The sequence below is a fragment of the Leishmania infantum genome, chromosome 7, assembly GCF_000002875.2.
Source record: "Leishmania infantum JPCM5 genome chromosome 7".
Classification (NCBI taxonomy): domain Eukaryota; phylum Euglenozoa; class Kinetoplastea; order Trypanosomatida; family Trypanosomatidae; genus Leishmania; species Leishmania infantum.
The window spans coordinates 115,981-135,538 of NC_009391.2; the positions used below are offsets into that span (position 1 = coordinate 115,981).

Consider the following 19,558-nt stretch of genomic DNA (forward strand, 5'->3'; position numbering starts at 1 on the left):
CACAAACGCGTTCACTGCCGCCGCTCGCCCCGACGTCATCGGGGTAGGAGGAGAATATGTGGGGTCGACGAAGAGAAAACGATACGAACACTCACGCGCAAGAGTGGTATGATACATAACTGCGGCTTGCGCATCTTTGCCACAGGAGCAGCTCTCACGAGAGGGCGGCCTGGAGCGCATGTCTGTGCCCACTCCCGGCCCTCGCTCTCGTCTCGCCTAGTCCGCCGGCACGGCGGAGTCGGGGGCGTAGTGCAGGCGGTCGGGCAAGACGATCTGGACGTCGACGGCGTCGTCCTTCCTGGCCTTCCGTTTTTGCTGCTTTGCGGCGGCGCGCTGTGCGCTGATGAGCTCCTTCATCCGCTGCCGCTCCGCCTCGCGCTTCTCGCGCGCGATCACGCGCCCCTCCTCGTTCTTCAGCTGCTCCTCCAGCGACACGCGCGCCCGCGCCCGGGCGTTGCTCGCCTGGCGGCCGTTGAACGTGGATGAAAGACTACTCTGCCTCGATTCGGAGCGGCAGGCGGGATGCAATCCCTGACAAACGTACGACGCTTGTCTCACGAAGGGCGAGGCCGCGCCAGGCCGCTGTTGTCGCTGCTGCTGCTGTTGCGCAGCGGGCAGTGCAGGTGGAGCGGGGATACCTTCTGACAGGTGGCGATGGCGCGGTGGCGTCATGACAAGCACACCGGGTGGCTGTGCCGGACTGGCAAACTTCGTCGCAGGGCTGCGGCGGCGCGCCGCCGGGGGCCTCCCTGCTGCACGCGTCCCTGGGGTCGCCGACTCGCACTGCTGCTCCTCCTTGTGCCGTCGTGCATCGTATGTCTGCAGCACCTTGTCATCATCCACGCGGTGCTGGTGGAGGTAGTTCTCCATGGCGCACAGGTCACGCATCCGCTGATCAAACCACTGGTCTGCCGGCGCGGCGTCGGAGGGCGGGGCGGCGGGCTTGGGAGGCAGCTGTAGCGCCGGCTTCAGTGGCGCTTTCTGGAGCGCTCGCGCCTCCCGCGTCGGCGACTCCTTCGGCACACGCGGTGGGTTCTCCCGGTTGCCCGCCACGGCCAAGGCGCGCTTCGCCACGTGCGCCGGCGGCACCGCCTTCACCACCACCTTTGTGGGCCCACTGCTTCCGCGCGAGGGTGCGAACAGCTCCGCGGCACGACGGCTGGACAGCGAGTCTGTGCTGAGCTGCCGCACAAACTTTGGTGCCTCGGTTGGTGGTGAGGTCGGTGCCGGGACGCTCGGCACTCGCTGCCGCAGTGGCAGCGGGCCTGCCTTGTGCGTCGCCACGTTCTTGCGCTTCGGAGCCGCTTTCTTGCGCTGCGCCGGCTTGCTGAAACCCGTGGTGGAGATCTGCAGCACCATCTGCTGCGGCACGCGGAGTTGTGCATCCACCACCGGTGACGCCGCCGGCGCCCCCTTGTCTCGCACTGTTGCTTCCTTCTTCGCTGCGGGGGCTGGCGGTGCGGCCGCTACCACAAGCACCGCCGGCGGCTGCATTGACGCGGGAGCCCCCCCCACAGGCGGCTGCGGCGTGGGGGAAGCTGTCGGTTCTTCCAAAATCGACGCAGGCGACGACGCGCCGGGGCGTTGCTTCACTACGGCCGCTTGCGACGAGAATTCGGGTGCGGCTGCACTGGGAGGGGATCCGTGTGGCGTCGGATCCTCGCCGGCCTTCGCCTCCGACGCGACAACCAACAGCGGGTCGCTTACGGTGCTGGAGGCCGGCGGCGTTGAATCCGATGGGGTCGGCACCGGCGGGGCCGCCGTCTGCGTGAGGCCCCCCTTTCGAGGCGGTGTGGTGCTGCTGGCAGACGGGCACGAAGAGTAGGGTTGCGACGGCGGAGGCGACGGCGGCGGTGGGGTCTGCCGCGGCTGGTGCGCGACCACCTCTGGCGGCGACGTCAGTCGGGGTGGCAAGGACGTCGCAGAGGACTTAGACGGCATCCCTGCAGGGCGCAGTGGAGACGGCGACGCTTGGCGGAGCTCCTCAGCGCGGCCAAGGGCGCCTCGCGCCACCTCCAGCGCCGCCTTGGCAGTCACGCGTTGCGCGGGGTCGAGCACGAGCATGGAGTGGATGATCGATCTCACCTCCTGCGCTACGTGTGCCGGGAGAGGTGTGATGTGGCCCCACGTGATCTGCTGCACCAGGTGCGCGAAGCTCGGGGCCGAGAACGGCTTGCGCAGCGTTGCCATCTCGTAGAAAACACAGCCCATCGACCACACGTCGGCGGCGTAGCCGTAGCTAGTGCCCAGCAGCACCTCCGGCGAGATCCACATCGGCGATCCGACAAACGTGGAGGTGACGTTGGAGGTGCTGAGGGTCTTGGCAGAGCCGAAGTCGCCTAGGTACAGCACCTTCGTGTCCTCGGAGACGAGGATGTTGCTCGGCTTGATGTCGCGGTGGATGACGTGGCTATCGTGGCAGTACGCAAGGGCCTCCAGCAGCTGCACAAACCACAGCAGCAGTGTATGCGTCGTCGGCGTCCTGTGGCTCTGCGTGAGGTAGTGGAAGAGCCCGTCGAGGTCGCCACCGGACTCGTACGACATGACGACGAACAGGCTACCGTTATATACAAAGGACTCGAGGAAGCGGACAATGTGCGGGTGCCGCAGCCGCAGCGACGCGTTGAGCTCCTCGATTCCTTGAGTGCCATCCGCCAGCCGCTTGATGACGACAAGCCGGTCCGGCTGCTGCCGGTCACGCGCGAGGAAGGCGCCGTTGGTGCCACCGAGGTCCTTGACCTTGGTGTAGTGTTCCATGCCCATCTTGCCGAACAGTGCGTTCGACTGGTATAGGAAGTCAGGATGGAGACACGCTATTCTGCCGAGCGGGTGTGGGGATGGATGGAGGGTCAACACCACCGGCAGCCACGCAAGTGCGCGCGGAGTGGAGGTGGGGATGCACGCAGGCGGCGAAGATGCAAAGGAAGAGAGAGAGCGGCAGCAGTGAAAGGGATCAAGGACGGAGGACCAAGAACGCACGCAGGCACACACACACACAGTGAAGTACCGGTGTCGGCAAGGCCAGTGAGAGCAAGCACGAGCGGTGCCGGCGGCCACGGCAGCGCCGCGGCGGTGGCGGATATCACCGGAAAGCATATATAGTGGAAAGGAAGGTAGAAGAGAGAGGGAGAGATGCCGAGGCGGTTGAGCGGGTCAGCACAGTCGGCTCAGTCGATCCGACCTCTGGGGGCGGTGTGTGCGTGTGTGTGGGGGGGGGGGGGAGGCGGTCTGGCCGCCGACGCACCGAGGGGCCACACCGGCAGACATGGAAGCGCGTCGCTTAGCGTACAAGAGCATCAATACGCGCATACGCCTGTGCTGGCGTGCACGGATGGGAGCGCTGAGCCAACCGGCGCTCCGCAGCCTTCCGGTCTCACGGGGGTGGAGAGACGTGAAAAGGGGGTGGGGTCCCGGGTGGGCGAGGAGACTTGCTCGGAGGGCACGAACAGCGGAAGCAACGAGAGAGAAAGAGAAGGGGTCCATGGTATCACTGGAGGGCCTTCTCAGAGATAGCGTAAACGAGAGGAAACGCTAACAGCCGGAACGCTGGATTGCGCGCCTGCACGGGACACAATGAAAGCCGCCGCCCCTCCCGATCACGCCGCAATTGCTGTGCTCAGAGACATGCGCACAAGCAAAATGTCGTAAGCAGCGGAACGTCCCCCGCCCCCTCCGCCGCCGGGAGAGGCGCGCACTCGCCTGCCGGCTGAGGAAGGCGGGAGAGTTAGCGATCAGCCCTCACTGCTCACAGCACGCTTTCACCATGCAATACACGTCACCGTACGAAGCAACTGCAAACACACATGCACACGTAGACAGACAGAGAGACGGGCAGGGCACAGATGAAAGCAGCCACGGTCGATGCGCAGCGCAGCACCGCCCACGGAGAGACGAAAAGCCGATGAGCCCGAGCGCGGGTAGTGGCGACAACGAGAGAGGGGGGCGCTCCTGAAGATGAAGGTGGAAGGTCGGTTCAATGGCGGCACCCACGCAGCCAGGTGCGTGTCAGTCTGTTGCCGCCTCGATGATTGAGGAGGGGATTCAGACGCGACTCGTGTGACGTGGAGAGCTGCTGTGCAGCGTGCATGGGACGCAGATGGGTGTGCAACCTCGCACGTGCGTCTCTCGTGAGAGGCGAGGCCGGGGTGGGGAAGGTGTACGCGTTCCACCTCAGCGGGGCACGGGCGCAAAGAACTGCGGGCACAGCGAGGTGACGTCGTCGTCGTCGAGCACGCCAACACACGTCGAAACGGAAGCGCGGAGGGAGCACGACGCGGAAGAGAAAGAAAGAGGCTGGAGCAAGCGCTGCAGAGCGCGTGCAGAGAATGTATAGAGAGAGCCTCGAGTTACCATACACGGCATCCCTCAACCATGCGTGCGCAGGAGCGCCGCTCGTACACACTCGAGAAGAGACGGGGCAACAGCTGACGGCCCCCCTCACCCCTCCCTCTGCCTCGACGGATCGCCGTGATAGTGGCGGAGAAGGAGCGGTGGTGATGCGGGCCTGGCATGCGCGCCGTCTTCGCCACGTCGAGAAGGGGAGCACGCGCAGCACAGGGTCGCTGAGACTAAAGGGAGAGAAGAGAGAAAGAGGGCGACAAGAGCGACGAGCACGCCGGGCACGGCATCCGCACCTGCATATCATCCAGCCCACATGCGTCCACCCCATCACGCTGTCTCGTTGTACCGCACCTCCACGTTGCAGAAGGCTACCAACGTCTTGCGTCGCACGCGAACGTCGACGGGGGCGAGACCCCTCCCCACGCTGGCGCCGTCGAGCGTCCCAAAACTCGTCCTCAAAGCACGCGGCGCCGGTGGCGACGCGAGGAGCGTCCACTCCCCCTCGCGTGCCGGACGATGGCGGAGTTCGGCCCCACGGCGACGCTGCGACCACCTCCGCTGTTATTCCACACCTGCACAAGGCGCCGCGTCTAGCCCAGGAAGAAGGCAACGACGTACCACCACGCGGGAGTGCAGCCCCCCCCCTTTCCCTCCACACGACGCATGCGGCGCTGCAACGGCGCCGCATCATCTTCCTCCGCAGCTGCTTGGGAGAAAGGGGTGTCTCGCCCGCGGCGCGCCCAGCGACGCCTTCGTCGACGGCTGCGCAGGTGCGTGCGCCGCTGGACCCCATGGCAAGCTCTCCGTTGGTGGCCCCACTGCACTAGAGGACGAGATCCTGCGTAGGAAGGAAAACGCCACGCTGCCCTTCCTCTGAGGTCGTCCTCGGCATCGCAGCTGGGGTGCAACGTGTTGCACGGTCGGCAACCCGCTAGCGCGCCGTCGAAGTCCTCTGCGGGCGTCGACCGGCTGATGCCGTCTCGCTGCCCAAGACGTGGAAAACGACATGTGTCAGCTTGATGGCGACAGCCCAGCGTCCCTCCGCATCTCGCACAGTGAGCCGCTCAGCCGGTGAGGGTGCCGCTGCCGCCGCCGAAGGCCCTCTGCTCCACACCACTACCGTAGCCGAAGCCTACCGCAACCTTGCTGTCCCTCTGCGCTCGGCGGCCGCGACACAGGTAAAAGCTGAAGCAGAGCTCTCTGGGCAAGCGCCGCGGTTAACGGAGGTTGCGGTGGTGGGGCAGCGGCGGTACACAGCACAAAAAAGAGCCGGGTCACGCAATACGCGTCAGTGCGGCGCGTTCCGCTCCCGACGCGTGGCGAAGTACGCGCAGATCTTGAGGTTGGCAAGGCATCGACGCAGCCTCTCCGGTGCACACGGGAATGAGCTCCGCCGCGGCACGTCGTGTGTGCCATCCAGCGTGAGCGGCGTTGACGGAGACGCTGCAGCACCCACTAGAGCGTCACCCTTCTGCACCTCGCTTGGGCCGCGGGTGGGGAGCACTCAGCGTAGCCGGCTGTGGGACGGGGGGAAGGGGGAGGGGGGTCGCCGACATCGGCGGTGCTACACGTTTTCGAACTCCCCTTGCCGCGGAGGGGGGATGCTCTGCCGGCTGGAACTGCGCCGCCGCAGCCACCGCGCCCCCAGCGCCGGCAGCCGTCTTGTCTTGCGCCTGCTTCAGACGCTACGTCAGAGGTACACCTGCGCCCGCTCATTGAAGTCGCCTCCGCTGGTCGGATCGGCAGCCACGAAGTGCGCGACCGGCCGGGGAAGATGCGTGTGGTGCTGCGACAGAGCGTGCCAGACGCGGCTGTCATGCTGCGGCCACCCTCTACAGCGCCGCAGTTGCCTTGCCGAGGATGGCACACATCGCATGTAGTGCAGGGCATCGGTGAAGGGAAGCGCGCAGCTTAGCTGCGTCTGGCAGGGAGGCGAACACGTCTCAGCTGAACAGCGGCTGCAGGGCACCAAGCTCCGTGCCGATCCCCTGCATAAAGATCTCCAGTGCCACAATACACAGCCCCGCCTCGCTCAGCGTATACTTCAGGCACACCACAGCTCGACTGCATCAAAGTCGCTCACCACCGGTGGCTGCGCCGCCACAGCAGCAGCGACCTCCGGCAGCAGCGCAGGAGGACACGTGACGGCAAGGCCGAGAGGTGCGGCGTCGGTGCTCGTGCGGGTAACGGCGACATCCGCACACCCCACCTCCTTGGCTTGCTGGGCAGGCTGGCACCTCCTCGCTATCACTCCCCTCACTGGCAGCAGCACAGTCGTGGCGGCTGGCGTGGCATCCGCCATCGACAGCATCATCTTGTCATAGGCCCCCTTCTCGCACCGTCAGCAGGGCTGTCCGCAGAGCGACTGTCGCGGGCCCCACCGAGAGCGTCACCACTACCGCAAAACCACGTGCATACAGAAGCAGCCAGCAGTTCTCCATCCACGCCTCCAGCAACGGTACAGGCGGCGCTGAGGTTGTCCGCAGCGCTGCCGCCTGCCTCGGCATCCTCTGCTGGAGGCGTGGATCGAGCTTGCGACGAGTGAACCGCGGAGGAGAGATACCCGCTGGAGCTGCCTACATGGCCCATCCTGTGCGGAGGAGCCGCTCAGCTGCAGGGAGGTCATCGCCACTCGTCATCCGTTCTGCAACGGCTGACTACCCGCCATCAGCGACGGGGCTTCCTCGAGCGGACCTCACCAAACGAGGCGGGGATGCCACCAACCCATGCACTGCCGCCAACGGGAAATCCACCGTACCTCCCGCTGCTGCAGATAACGCGCTGCCACCACCCCGCCGTGTCACAGCACCCGATGCTGTCAGCACCTGCCGCACTGACAAAAGCGCGCGCAGCTCAGGAGGTGCTGAGGAGTGTCCGCGACAACACTTTCAGGCTCCCCCACCCAAGCCAGAAGGAGCACTGGCAGGCGGCTCTTGGTCGCTGCGCCGCCCGCCAAATCCAGCGGGCTCGCGACGGGGTTAGCGACGGAGGGCGCCGTGCCGCTCGACTGCAGCTGTTCGCCGGGCACCTCAGACACCGCCACGGTGAAGACCCTGACCGGGGCCGGTTGGAAGGCGGTGGGTGTTCTGTGACCACTTGGGTGGCACGGCGACGGCACGGTGCCGCTACCATTCACGGAGAAGGTGGAGCTGTGCCGATCCCGACGGAGCGCCGACATGCCAGTCTACGCGAAGATCACGCGGATATGCGCGTGTCTGTGAGAGTTCGTTGCTCTTCGGCCGCCCTCCGCGTCCGGTGAGAGAAACGTGGCGGGGAGAAGACGCCAGTACACGGCGATGCATGTGTCCCAGGAAGAGGAGAGGGGACACACAGTGTGAGAGACGCGGGGCATGAGGACGGTGGAGCAGCAGGGCTGCCGCCATCACAACACGCACGCACAGACGGGCGCGCGTGTACGTGTTGAGAGAAGGTCTGAGCAGGGGGGGATGCCGGGAAGGAGCTGCCGTGAGGCGCTTCACCGGACGCAGGCGGCGGTGGTACGTGTGCGCGCTCGTTCTTCGTGAAAGGAGTGTGCGTGTGCAAGCACCTGAAGGGGAAGAAAGGAGGAAGGGAGGGAGAGGGGACGGAGAAGCCCGAGACGCGTGGGCCGGGCACAAGCGGCGGCGGCGGCGGCGGCAGTCGATGAGAAAGTGGCAGAGGGCGAAGGAGGCAGCTCACAGCTGCCGTGCCGGCTCTCTTTCTCTCTGGCAAAGAGGCGGAGAGGCAGCCACACAAGCAGGTCATGCACCCTGCCTCCCATCCCAACTCGGCCGATCCTCAAACATTACCTCTAGCCGTCGGTCGAGCACCGCCAGCTCCTCAATCGACGGCAGCGCCGACCACTGCTGCCGGTCCGGCACGAGTCGGCGCACTACCGCGGCGTCCCGCTGCAGCAGTGCGCAGGTGCGGTAGTAGGAGTACACCGCTCGCAGCGTGGTGGCGTCGAAGACGCGGGTGAGCGCGGCGGAGAGGCGGTTGCGGCGCTCGAGGTAGGGGCGCCACCGGCGCAGTTCCATTGCGGTGGCCAGTGAAGACGACCGGCCGCCGCCTGTCGAGGATGCCATCAGGGGAGCAGCTGGATCTGCAAACTGCATCGACACCGCAGCAGAGAAGGAGACGCCGCGTTTGGTGGTGGATGACGACCTGTCTTTCGACCTTCTCGGAAGGAGCCGTGAACGACGGCGTGCCTCTTCGCTCGCCGCTACCTGCGCCAGTGCGGCGGACTCACGCAGCTGTCGGATGCGCGGCGGCATTGGACGGCCCACCGGCAGCTGCCCCAAGTGCAAGATGCTGACCACCTTCTCCGCATTGTCGGGGTCGAGCTGGTGCTGCTCATGCCCGCTGCGTTGCTCATCGATCTGCTGCACCATGCGCGCGTACGCCTCCTCTGGCGACATGGTAGACTGGGCACCACCGGACCTGCCAGGGGGCCCCTCCGCGCCGTCCTCGGCTGCCGCGGCCGCCTCGAACACGTTTAAGACGTGCGGCATGCTGCGGAGGAGGGCAGAGCCGTGCCGCTCATGTAGAACCTCTATGTCCGTAAGCAGGCGCTGGTGCCGCATGCGCTGCTGCACGCGCTGGCGCAGATCTACGACACTCTGGGCGATCTCGTCGAGGGAGGCGAAGCGCATGTCGGCGACGTTCTCGTAGGCTTGAAAGAACAGCGCATCCTCATCAATGGAGCCGCACCGAGTGGCGCCACGCTTGTGCATCAGCGGCGGCGATGTCGGGAGGCCCGGCTTCAGTGGAAAGTTCGACGACGGCACCGGTGGTGTGGTCGATTGGGCCTCAGCAGCGCCATCGATCGTCGGCGACGCCACTCCAGTCAACGGCTTACGCTCCGGCTCAGTCGTGTCGTCGTGACGCGACGACTCACCTCTCTGCTGAGGAGCGGCGGGCTCGAGCTGCCGTGCCTGCGGGTGCCGGCGTTTCCTCGCCGCAGCGCTCATCATCGGGGAGTCCTCGCTACGAGCCGCATTAGCCGCCTGCGGCAGCGAACCGACGCGAGCGCCACCCTTGCCGATGTTGTGTCCGGTGACAGTCAAGTCTTCACCTTGGACCGGATGCGGCGGGGGCGACCCCGACGGACGGCGCGATGGCCTTGGAGGACGGCCGTTCAGCGCCTTGTTTGCTGCAGATTCAGCGCAGGACGGTCCTGCCCCTTCGGCAGCAGCAGTGGCGGCTATCTCTGGTGCAACGTCGTAGACCATGTAGGGACGCATGCTGTCCGAGGGCCCCATGTTCATACCCTCCCTGGCGGAGGGTAAGCTGGACAGCTCGCTGCTGCGGCGGCCAGCCGCGCCGGTGAGACATTCACCAGTGGCCCCGAAGAAGAAGGTGCCGTCGTGGACGCCACCGTCGCCTTGGATGGCGCCGCTGATGGCGGCCGAAGAGATGCTGCAGGTCAGCCCAGATGGTTGCGCTGTGAGAAGAGCCGTGCGCGCTGCTTCGACCGCTCGCCGCTCCACCTTCTCGCGCTCCTCGGCCGGCGCGCAGGCGGGGCTTAGCAGCTGGCGCTTCAGCTCGGTGTAATGCACTGACTTGCTGCGCGGGTCGTCAGGGTGGCGTGCGTTCCACGCTGCGACGTTCGCCTGCCACGCTTGCAGCTGTCGCATCAGTGCAGACTCGCCAGGTGAGGCGGGGACGTCGAGAGGGGTGCGCAGACTGCGCCACAGGTCTACGTAGGCACGCACGCACGGCACCGTCAGCACCTCCTCGCACGAGGGGCGCTGACTGGCGTCGAGGCAGAGCATGCAGTTGATCAAGTCGGCGATCGGACGAGGGTAATGCGCGGGGAGCGGCTCGCGCTGCCCTCGCAAGACGCGCATCACCAAGGGCGCAAGATCGCGCGACTCGAAGGGGTGACGGAGGGCCAGCAGCTCGTAGAGAACGCAGCCCAGCGACCACACATCTGACTTGGGGCTGGCCGCCCCGCCCTGGAGCACCTCTGGCGCCATGTAGAGCGGCGTGCCCTTCATGGCTGCCTCCACACCGCCGTTCAGCAGCCTCTGCAGCGAACACGATGAGGCCGCGTTGCTGCTCGCGCCTGTCTGTCGCATGTGCGACAGCGGCTGGTACGGGCTCGAGTTCGGGGAGCAGAGCTGCGACCCCGCGCCCCATTGGCCCGAGGACCATGCCGTCTGTTGGTAAAGCAGCGGGGACAGGACTGGTGCACCAGCCCCTGCTCCGCCGGGTGTGGACGGACGGAGACCGCCGGAGATCGAGAGCGACCGCATCGCGTCGTCACCGCGGTTCATCCGCGCCGGTGACGGCGAGCCAGCAGCAGTCGCGGTCACCATCGCTGGCACGGATGTGAGGGACGAGCCGTCGCTTCCGTGAGGACCGCTCATCGTTGCTGCCGCGACCCACGTGTGATTGGCCAAGTCCACGCCGAGACGCTCGGAGATGCCAAAGTCGCCGAGGACTACGGACATGTCCTTGGACCGCACGAACACGTTATGTATCTTGATATCACGGTGGACGACGTTGTGGGCGTGCAGGTACTGCGCTCCGAGCACCAGCTGCACGAACCACAGCATGACCTGATCGAGCTCAAAGTACATGTCCAGATCGCGCTGTGCCGCCATGTGGGTGTCCATGTCGCCACCGTCGTAATAGTCCATGACAAGGCACAGGTCGTGCTCGTTGTATAGAAAGGCATCCCGTTGCGACACCACGCAGGGGTGATGCAGGTCGCGCATGAGGATGATCTCCTGCGCAGCGTCGCGGCGCTGCGGCGCCGTCAAGCCGAGCAGCGGAATGCGCTTCATGACGAAGACCTGGTGGTCTGTAACTCTGCGTACTTTGAAGACGACGCCGAAGGAGCCCGTCGCCATCTTCTCGACGATCTTGTATTCGGAGGTGATCATAGTCTCTGTGGCCGTGGGCGACGGCTGCTTCGACCGCTGGCACTGCGCAAGCGGCTGAGGCGGCATCGTGAGGTAGCGAAGAAAGCAATCTGCGGCAGGTGTATCAGTGCGCCACTGCGGCTCAGCGGTGATGGTCGGCGGGCGGGAGGGGCGGCGCACACGCAACGCCCGCTCATCGAATCGGCGCCCCTCCTCCAGTACGCACCCACAAGAGAGTGACGATGCTGGTAGCAACGTGGCTGGTGGCCTGAGGCTGTCTGACCCTTCACGTGCACGCAGGCACGCAGGCCTCCCTCATTCTTGGCCTCTGTATGTGAGCCGAGCCCGCGCTCCACCTCCTTGATGGAGGCGAATGAGGGCGAGCAGGAGAGGAGGGGCTGCAGCGGATGGATGCTGCGTTGTTGTAGTGGATGTGTGAGGGCGAGTAGCTCCAGAATCGGGAGGGAGGAGGAAGGAGCTTAGAGATGCGCACAGGCCTAGCCGCGAGTGGAGCTGAGCACGGCGCGGATGCCAGGTAATGAGATGGGGCAGATGCGCGTCAGGGATAAGCCATAAAAAAAAGAGGAGGAGGAGGAGGTGGTGGTGGTGGAGAGAGAAGCACCGGCATCAACAAAGGACGGGAACGATGCTTCATCAGACACAAGCAGGAAGAGGGGGACACGGGGAACGCGCGCAGGGGGAGGAAGGGGGGGGGGGGCACGTCGGCATCCGTCAACGTGGGCCTTCGTATGGGTAAGTGGGGAGAAGTACGTTTCACGTGCAAGTAAAGCAGCAGCAGCAGCAGAGAATCGAAAAAATCAAAGAAGTGATGGCGGAGGGCGGACGGGCAGAGGCTCACGTACATGTTCCACGTGGCTCGCAGTAAGGCAGCACGTATGCGCTCAGTGCTCCGCAGGCCTCCTCCGTGCGCTGGCGCAGCATAGCGGCAAGGTACGTGTGGTGCACCTCCGCATCCGCTATGCAGCCTTCGAACGGCGCGCACCGCATTAGGCATCTGCCGTGGAAGAGAGGACCGTAGGGCCGACGCAGCTGTCGCAGGTGGGCATGGTGCAGGAGCTGCACCCACGCCTCCGACTCCTCACGCGGCGCCAAAAAGCAGCGCAGCGATGACGGATGAGCATCTTCGCCAATGTCATCGTCCTCATCAACGCCGCCGTGGGTCGCCGTCGTCGCTATTGCGTGTGATCCGTCGAGCGGGTGTTCCAGACGCCGACACGCTCGAGATCGCGGCGGCGGCTGTCGTGCCTTCACGGTGACGGCGAAGTGTTGCTGCTGCCTGGCCCACCAGTAAGGCAGCAACCACGTCTGCAGCGACTGCATCTCCTCCTCGAATGAGCAGACATGACGCGTGTGGCGGCACCGGCGCAGCGGTGCGACCCGCTCCTCGACGTCCTCCTCGTCTTCGAACTGCTGCTGGGCAGCCGGTGTTGCTGCTGCCACCATCCCTGAGCGAGGCGACAGCTGCCGCAGAGACGACGCGCATAGCAGCTCGGCCCTGCAGCAGCCGGGGGAACCGGCCGAAGAAGAAAACGAATGGCAAGAAGAGGGGCGGCGGCGGTGTAGCACCGTCGTCGCTGCCACCGCCGTCACCACTGCTGCTGAGCGGGTAGCGAGAGCACCACAGGATAGAAGTTGCGCCGCATATCGTCGCAGTCGCGCGACGGCGCTGTTCGCACTCACGCTGCCAGCCCTGCCGTCATCAAGTGTGCCCTCCTGCGCTGCACCGTGTGTGCGGGTGTTAAAGCAGCTGGGCAACGACCATGACGACAAGGGAGGCGAAACGCTTACGCCGCCCGCATCCAGAAGACCAAAAACGAGTGCCCCGCAGGCGCGGTGCACCGCCTGTGAGCGTGCCGTTGCGCGAGCGGCAGCGCTGGTCGGATTGTGTTGTGACGCCGAAGATGCGTCAGAGATGGTCGTGGCACCCGTCGTCGAACCTGCTCTCCACCACGCGGGGCACAGCGGTGGCTGAGCGCCGCCCCCGTGGCGAGTTGCACCACGCTCCAGCGTGGGTGCCGGCGCCGCGCTGTGCTCTGTGGTGGCTGTGAGTCCTTCTCCTTGCGCCATGATCGCATGAATGAGGTTTTCATGTGACGCCAGACAGCAGCAGCACCACTGAGAGCTGCTGTGTTCATTGTGGAGCGCCACCGCCCCATCGTCTTGTTCCTCGGCCTCCCTCCACTCATCATCCTCGTCGCTCGTGTCGACATACCACCGCATCTCGTGCGCAGACACCTCTAGCGGTGAGGCACCCGATTCGGTATCGACCCCCACATCTAGAGAGTCGATGTCACGCTGCTCAACGCGAGTTTGTGGCGCACACGCTGATCGGAGAGGAGCGTCGTGCGCCGACGCGTCGGTGCCATCCTCCTCGCTCGATGCCGCATGTGTCGTCGCGCTTCCCTGCGTAGCGCTCAAGAGACAGTCGGGCCACGTGCTCGGCGAGTACGGAGAGACTTGCTCGGAGAGGGCGTCGTACCATAAAGTGTGGAAGGCAAGCCAGCCGTCCCTGCGCATGCCATCACGGATGATGCGATGCAATCGCCGCTCACATGCAACGCAGCAACGACCGTCCGCTGGCGCCGGCAGCGCCCATGATGAGAGTGGCCACAGGAACAATGCAGGCATGGGGGTGCAGCTGCCGTCATGTGCTGCCTTGCAGGAGGCGCACGTGCGTGAGACGGCGGAACCGCAGGCGTCAGTCAATCGCCGGGCCTCCGCCAGTTTTCCAGCGCTCTCTTCACCGTGTCCACTTCGTCGCTGAAATATGCGCACACACGCGTCATACTGCGCGCGAGCGAGAGCGTCGCGCACGCACTGGGCCAGCTCCGCCCTGTCGTTACGCTGGAGCTCATCTCGGTACAGCTGTGCACCGACTGTGAAAGAACCGGCAGCGGTGTGGTCAGCACCACGCGGCAAGGCCGTCTCCTCGCCTTCCACACTTTGGGGCGTGGATCGCGATTGCGGCCGCGTGGATGGAGGTGGTGGCGCCTCGCCAGCGAGCATCAGCCCATACAGAGCGAGACGCTGCACTGCACGCCGTGCACGACGCTGTTTCCAGTGCTCAGCAGTCACGAGGAGACGCGCACCTGCCGTCTCGATGGCGGGCGTCTGCCCTTGGTGAGCTGTGGAGGGAGAGGGTAGGGCACGCAAAGGACGGCCGTGCACCCGTGAACTTGTAACCGAGCTTTTCAACCCGGAGGCGAAGAAATGCGCCGCTTGCTGCGCAGCGACTGGTGGAGTCGTCGGGGCCATCGGTATGCGTGCCCCTTCCGTCGCACCCAGCTGTCGCTCAATGGCGTGGGCCCCAGGCAGGATAGCGCCAGCCAGCGCATCGGCGGCGTAGTTGTGCAGAGTCAGCTGTGCCCACATCCACACGGTGACCGGCCTCATCGTTGCCCCTCCGAGCCCGCGACGGGGATTCAAAGGAAGCTGCACGCGCAAGGTAGTGCGACTGCTGCAGCCTGTTGCCGCCACTGTGGCGAACTCACCCGCAGGAGGCCAGAGAGCCGCGTTGACGCACACAGCAGGATCGTCTATCGCTCCTGCCTCTGCGCGCTCCCCGTGCACCGGTGCCACGGACACAGTAGGTGGCACCAGCGCACGACGGGATTCCGTTGACTGAGCGTCCTGCAACAACGCCTGTCGAGTACATGGCCACCAGCGAGTCGGTGGCTGCAACACTGGCGCGCGCGCCGTCGACGCTGTCGGGCTCGCCGACTCGTGAATAACAGCTGTGCATCGCCGCCGCCGCCGCGATGGAATGAGTGGAAGTCGGGTTGGAGACGGCGGCGCCATGAGCCACCGCCGCATTCGCCGGAATCGGTCGCCGTGCAAACAGGAATGTGCAACGGATAGCGCGTCGGATGGCGGCGGTGATGACGACTGTGATGACGGCCGTGATGCCAGTAAGGAGTTTCCACTGCTGGAGGGCACTGCGCCTGCCTCGGTTGTTGCAGCCGAAGCGGTGAGAGAAGGCGAGTCGTTGGCGGCCGAAATCACCTCACGGCACCGCTGCTCGAGCAAGGCAGCAAGCAGGCGCTGCGGTGTGCTGCTGCGCTGCGCGCTAGTAGCTGCGCGCGGGAGACACACTGGCGCATCTCGCTCCACCAGTGGTGGCGATGCACGCGCCGCACACGTGAGGGATGAGGCGGTGATGGCTGGAGAGGAAGGCGAAACCGCGGCCGAGGGCGAGGTCGCTACCGACCGTGCGCGCTTCCTGTCGACCGCCTCACTGACAGAACGATCACCCGTGCCTGCGCCCTCGGCAGATGAGGCCTCGCTGACAGGCGAGGACTCGGATGGAGCCAGCAGCAGCACCGTAGCCGGTGGCGAGCGTGTGTGTTTGCCAAGAAGGTCGACGGCCGCGGAATCGGTGTGACCTCGCGCCACATACACCACAGCGGGAGATGATGGAAAGGCGGCGACTTGCGAGTTCGGTGAAGCAGCGTCTGGAGGTGATGCGCCCACTCGTGCCGTCGCCCTCCCCTCTGATCTGCCGTGCTCATCATCGCTCGTCCCCCCAGCCGCCAGCTTGTCGCACCTGCGGCGCCTCAGCAGAGGGCGATGAAGCGTGTGCGCGGCGGACTCCTTCGCCGCTGTCGCCGCGGCGGCAGCACCTCTCTCCCGTTCTTGCGAAGGAGCTCGTGCACTCCTTTCACACGCGCGTGCGAGCGCCTCGCACTCCGCCACCGCCGCAGTGTGCATCGTGCAACGCAGCGGCTTTGCGTCCTCTGCGTCTTCCTGCGCGACTGCGGCAAGCAGCCCCTCGCCTGGTCTCGCTGTTGCAGATTTCATTGCCTCGCGCAGCAGCTGCGGCGCCGCATCGAGCGCCGCCCATGGTTGTCGCTCAAGTGAACGGTCCTTGGCCGAGTACCCGGTAGGGCGGCCACCGAGGACGAGCGAGTCCGCCGTGAGGTGCGCTGTCGATGCTGCGCTCACCTCCTCAGCGGCAGCAGTGCGTAGGCGGCTCTGGACACGACTGATCGACGGCATCAGCAGCGGTGCGCGGCGAGACGAAAGAGGGAACAGCAGCAGCGGCACGGCAGCGACGGCACAGACCGCGGTGATCCACGCATCCCATGGCAACCACGACGCGGACCGCCACCGCACGTCTGACATGTCGCGCACCCAGCCCCGCAGCGTCAACACGAGTTGCGCTCGAGTCGCCTCCACGTCGTCTGGTACACTTCGGAAAGCGACACAAGTGTCCGGCAGGCGACGCGGCGGCTTCCGTGCATGCTGCGACGGAGGTGACCGTGAGCGGCCGCACGAAGTCCACCGCCACCACTCCAGCACCGGGTAGGGATAGGCCTGGCCGAGTCCGCGCATCGAGTCCGTGGGGTCCACATCCAGAGCATCGCGCGCTCCTTCCTCTCCCTCGCGATGAGACGCGCTTGCCGCGGTGCACAGGTGCGAGAAGTGCAGCTGCGGCAACGTCGCGAGTGCTTCCGCTATGTTCTCGCCGACACTGATGAGAGAGGCTGCCGCTGCCAGATACCGTTCATGCGTGGAGGCGGCGCGCCGCCGCTCCTGTGTCATGCGTGACTCGCGCACGTCGGCCACAAAAACATCCCACTGTGCCGACAGAGCCTCAGCGGTGAGAACGTCCTCGGTGGATGTCATCGACGCAGCTGGTGGCACCTCAGGGGCAGTGCGGTGCCCTTCCTTTTCTGCACCGCCGCCACCACTGTCGTTGTCCCGTATGAGGCAGCGACGACGGGCATGGCGCACGACGGCTAACTGTGGCACCGTCACCGCTGCGCCCCCGAGCTGCGCACGGATGGCGGCCTCACTGGCAGCGATCTCTGCACCTGCCGCGGGTCGCACGCCACGGGCACTCGCCTCCGCATCGCGGTCGCCCTCCACCTTGCGCTCCAGCCACATTGTGGGCTGCATCGTCACGGACCATCTGGCGTTCGCTCGCGCACCCGGTCGCATGCGTAGCGCGTGCGGGACAGACGGTGCCGTGAAGGAGAAGTGCCAGAGACTCTCCATCTCGGTGAAGCGCCGCTGCGGCAGCGACCCGGACACTGAGATGGTCCCCACAGCCCCTGAGGATGCCTTCGGTATGGCCAATGAGCACAGACGCGGCCAGTGTGCCGCACGTCGACACGGGTCTGACGTCGCCTGGGGAGGCGGCGTGGTTTCACCGACTTCCGTAGTGGTGCAACAAGAAGGTGCGGTGAGGTCAGCCAACGGCTCAGCTGCGAGGACGACGCGCGTCCTCTTGTGCGTCCACCGTGGCCGTGACACCAGCGGCGACAGAGTATCGCCTCGCTGCCCGCTACCCTCGGCCTCCGCCTCGGGCTGTTGCACAGACTGGCGCCAGCGCCGCACCAGCTCCGCACAATCCGCGTCCGGTCCTGGAATGAGATCGCGATCGCCGACGTGGGCGCGACGCGGGCGCTGAGCCACTGGGGTGCGCGGCTCTGCACTCGCACACGAGCGAGCGCCTGCAGCGGTGCCGCACACGTCGGCCGTCACGGCCTCCGTCTTTCCTGAGTCGTCGTCCAGCATAACAAAGGCTCTAAAGAGGGTTGGATACGCCGTGACGTCTTGGTCCTCGGCCCTGCTGCCCACGCTGGCGGCATGGCAGTTCTCGGCCATTCTGCCCCCCGTTGCCGCGCTCACGCTCCCACTTGGAGGCCTGTCGAGCGACGCCTCTCGCCAGACGAGACGCAACCCGCATGCCGAAGCACTCGCCGCGGCGGCGCTGCCGTTTTCGACGTCATCGATAGGAGAAAGTGGTGGGTTGCCCATCACCCGTTGCGTGTACGCAGAGGAGGAACAGCGGTTCAATCGACGGCTCTGCGTCGCCACGCCCGCGGCAACAAAGCCGCCGCCACTGTCGGCCCCGCCTCGGGTGCGCTTCTTCGCTCGCCTATCACACGGTGCGATGCCTGCGGGCTGGCTTTGGGGTATCCTCTCCGACGCCGAGCGACACGGCGCGCGCAACTGTCGCAGCGTTGCCTCCACCCAGCGGCCGTCAACTGGAGGAAGAGAGAAGACGCACGCGCAGATGTCGCGGCCGTCGAGGTAGCGCGGGAACACGAGTGGAGCCGCAGTAGTGTTGCCACTGTCGCTTCTCTGTGCTGTGTCGGGGGCGAGGTGCTGTGGAGAAGGCGCTGGCTTCGGATCTGGACGACCGCTGGTGCGGCTGAGCATACGTTTTGAGAAGAAGAGTGGCATCTTCAGCCCCCTCTCCCATCCTCTGCGCGTCGCGGCGCCTGTCTGTCTGTTATAAAGCGTGGTCTGTGTCTCCGTGCGCGGCGTTTCCGTGCATGCGGCAGTAAAAGCGGGGAGAGAAGGAGAGGCGGATTGTGTGTGTGTGTGCGTGTGTGTCGCGTGTATCAGCGACGGCGCATAACAAACTTGCGCAGTGGGTGAGAGTCGAGTGTCCCAGAGAAAAGGAAGCAGGGGGGGGGGCGATCGCACTGTGCAAGACACACTGGGGTCAAGCAGCTCACAGCATACAAGCGCACCGATACTCCCCTCACCTCCACCGCCACCGCCACTGCCGGGAAGTGTACCCCGAAAGGATGTGCGGCATGCATCCATCGCTTCGCCGTGCGCCGTCCATAGCCTCACGGTCATCGCTAGACTGTGAGGCCGCCGCATGTCTGAGCGGTCTTGTGAGTTTGCGTCCATGTGGAACCGCATGTGTACGTGTGCTCTTAGAGTGGCTCTCTCTCTCTCCCTGTCAGTGCCGCTGTGCTTAATAAGGAATGGGAGGAGGTGCGATCGACGCTGCACGCGCCGCTGCCTCGCAGTTCACACCCATGAGCCTTCACCACTGTATCCAGCAGGGCCTACTCAACTGGGCTGGTGTCGCTCCGACTCCACACACACGTGCGTTCCGCTCCATCATCTAAGCACAGCCACAGTAAAGCACTCCAGTCGTCCGTGTCCGTGTTGCTCAGCAGCGCAGCCGGCAGACGCGTCGATGCCGAGGAATGTGTCACATACAGAGCGCGAGCACAGAGAGATGCGCCGTGTGGCGTAGCAGCAGCAGCGGCGCTCCTAAAGCTGCAGCTGCAGCCGCTGCTGCGCCTCGACTCGGCCCATACGGCGCCCGTCACGTGCTAGGCTGTGATGTCACTCGCCGGCGTGCAGGCCACTGTGTCCTCTGCCGAGTCGCTGTATCCCCTGCTGAGGCCAAACGAATGCTGCGCTGCGTGGAGGCTGTGCGCGCTCGCATCAGCTTCGCAGCACGTCGGTTGTATTGCAGAGCGTGTCGTGTCCGTGTATCTCGGCGCAGCACCGGCTCGAAGCGCTGGAATAATAGGTGCTGTGTGTAAGGTGGTGAATGGCGTCGAAGACAGGAAAGACGACAAGGTCGCAGTCGG

At 65.5% G+C, this 19,558-nt stretch overlaps 3 protein-coding genes across 3 annotated transcripts; all 3 read right to left on the reverse strand.

Annotated features, from left to right (window-relative positions):
* Positions 1-216: 216 nt before the first annotated feature.
* Positions 217-2,763, reverse strand: LINJ_07_0320 (putative protein kinase; the record flags this gene model as incomplete). Its single annotated transcript, XM_001463188.1, has 1 exon — positions 217-2,763. One exon carries the CDS (start codon positions 2,761-2,763, stop codon positions 217-219), a length of 2,547 nt encoding a protein of 848 aa, XP_001463225.1.
* A 5,318-nt stretch (positions 2,764-8,081) lies between these two features.
* Positions 8,082-11,276, reverse strand: LINJ_07_0330 (putative protein kinase; the record flags this gene model as incomplete). Its single annotated transcript, XM_001463189.1, has 1 exon — positions 8,082-11,276. The coding sequence occupies one exon, from the start codon at positions 11,274-11,276 to the stop codon at positions 8,082-8,084; it is 3,195 nt and encodes a 1,064-aa protein (XP_001463226.1).
* Positions 11,277-12,044: 768 nt separating this feature from the next.
* Positions 12,045-18,401, reverse strand: LINJ_07_0340 (hypothetical protein, unknown function; the record flags this gene model as incomplete). Its single annotated transcript, XM_001463190.1, has 1 exon — positions 12,045-18,401. The coding sequence occupies one exon, from the start codon at positions 18,399-18,401 to the stop codon at positions 12,045-12,047; it is 6,357 nt and encodes a 2,118-aa protein (XP_001463227.1).
* Between the last annotated feature and the right edge of the window lie 1,157 nt (positions 18,402-19,558).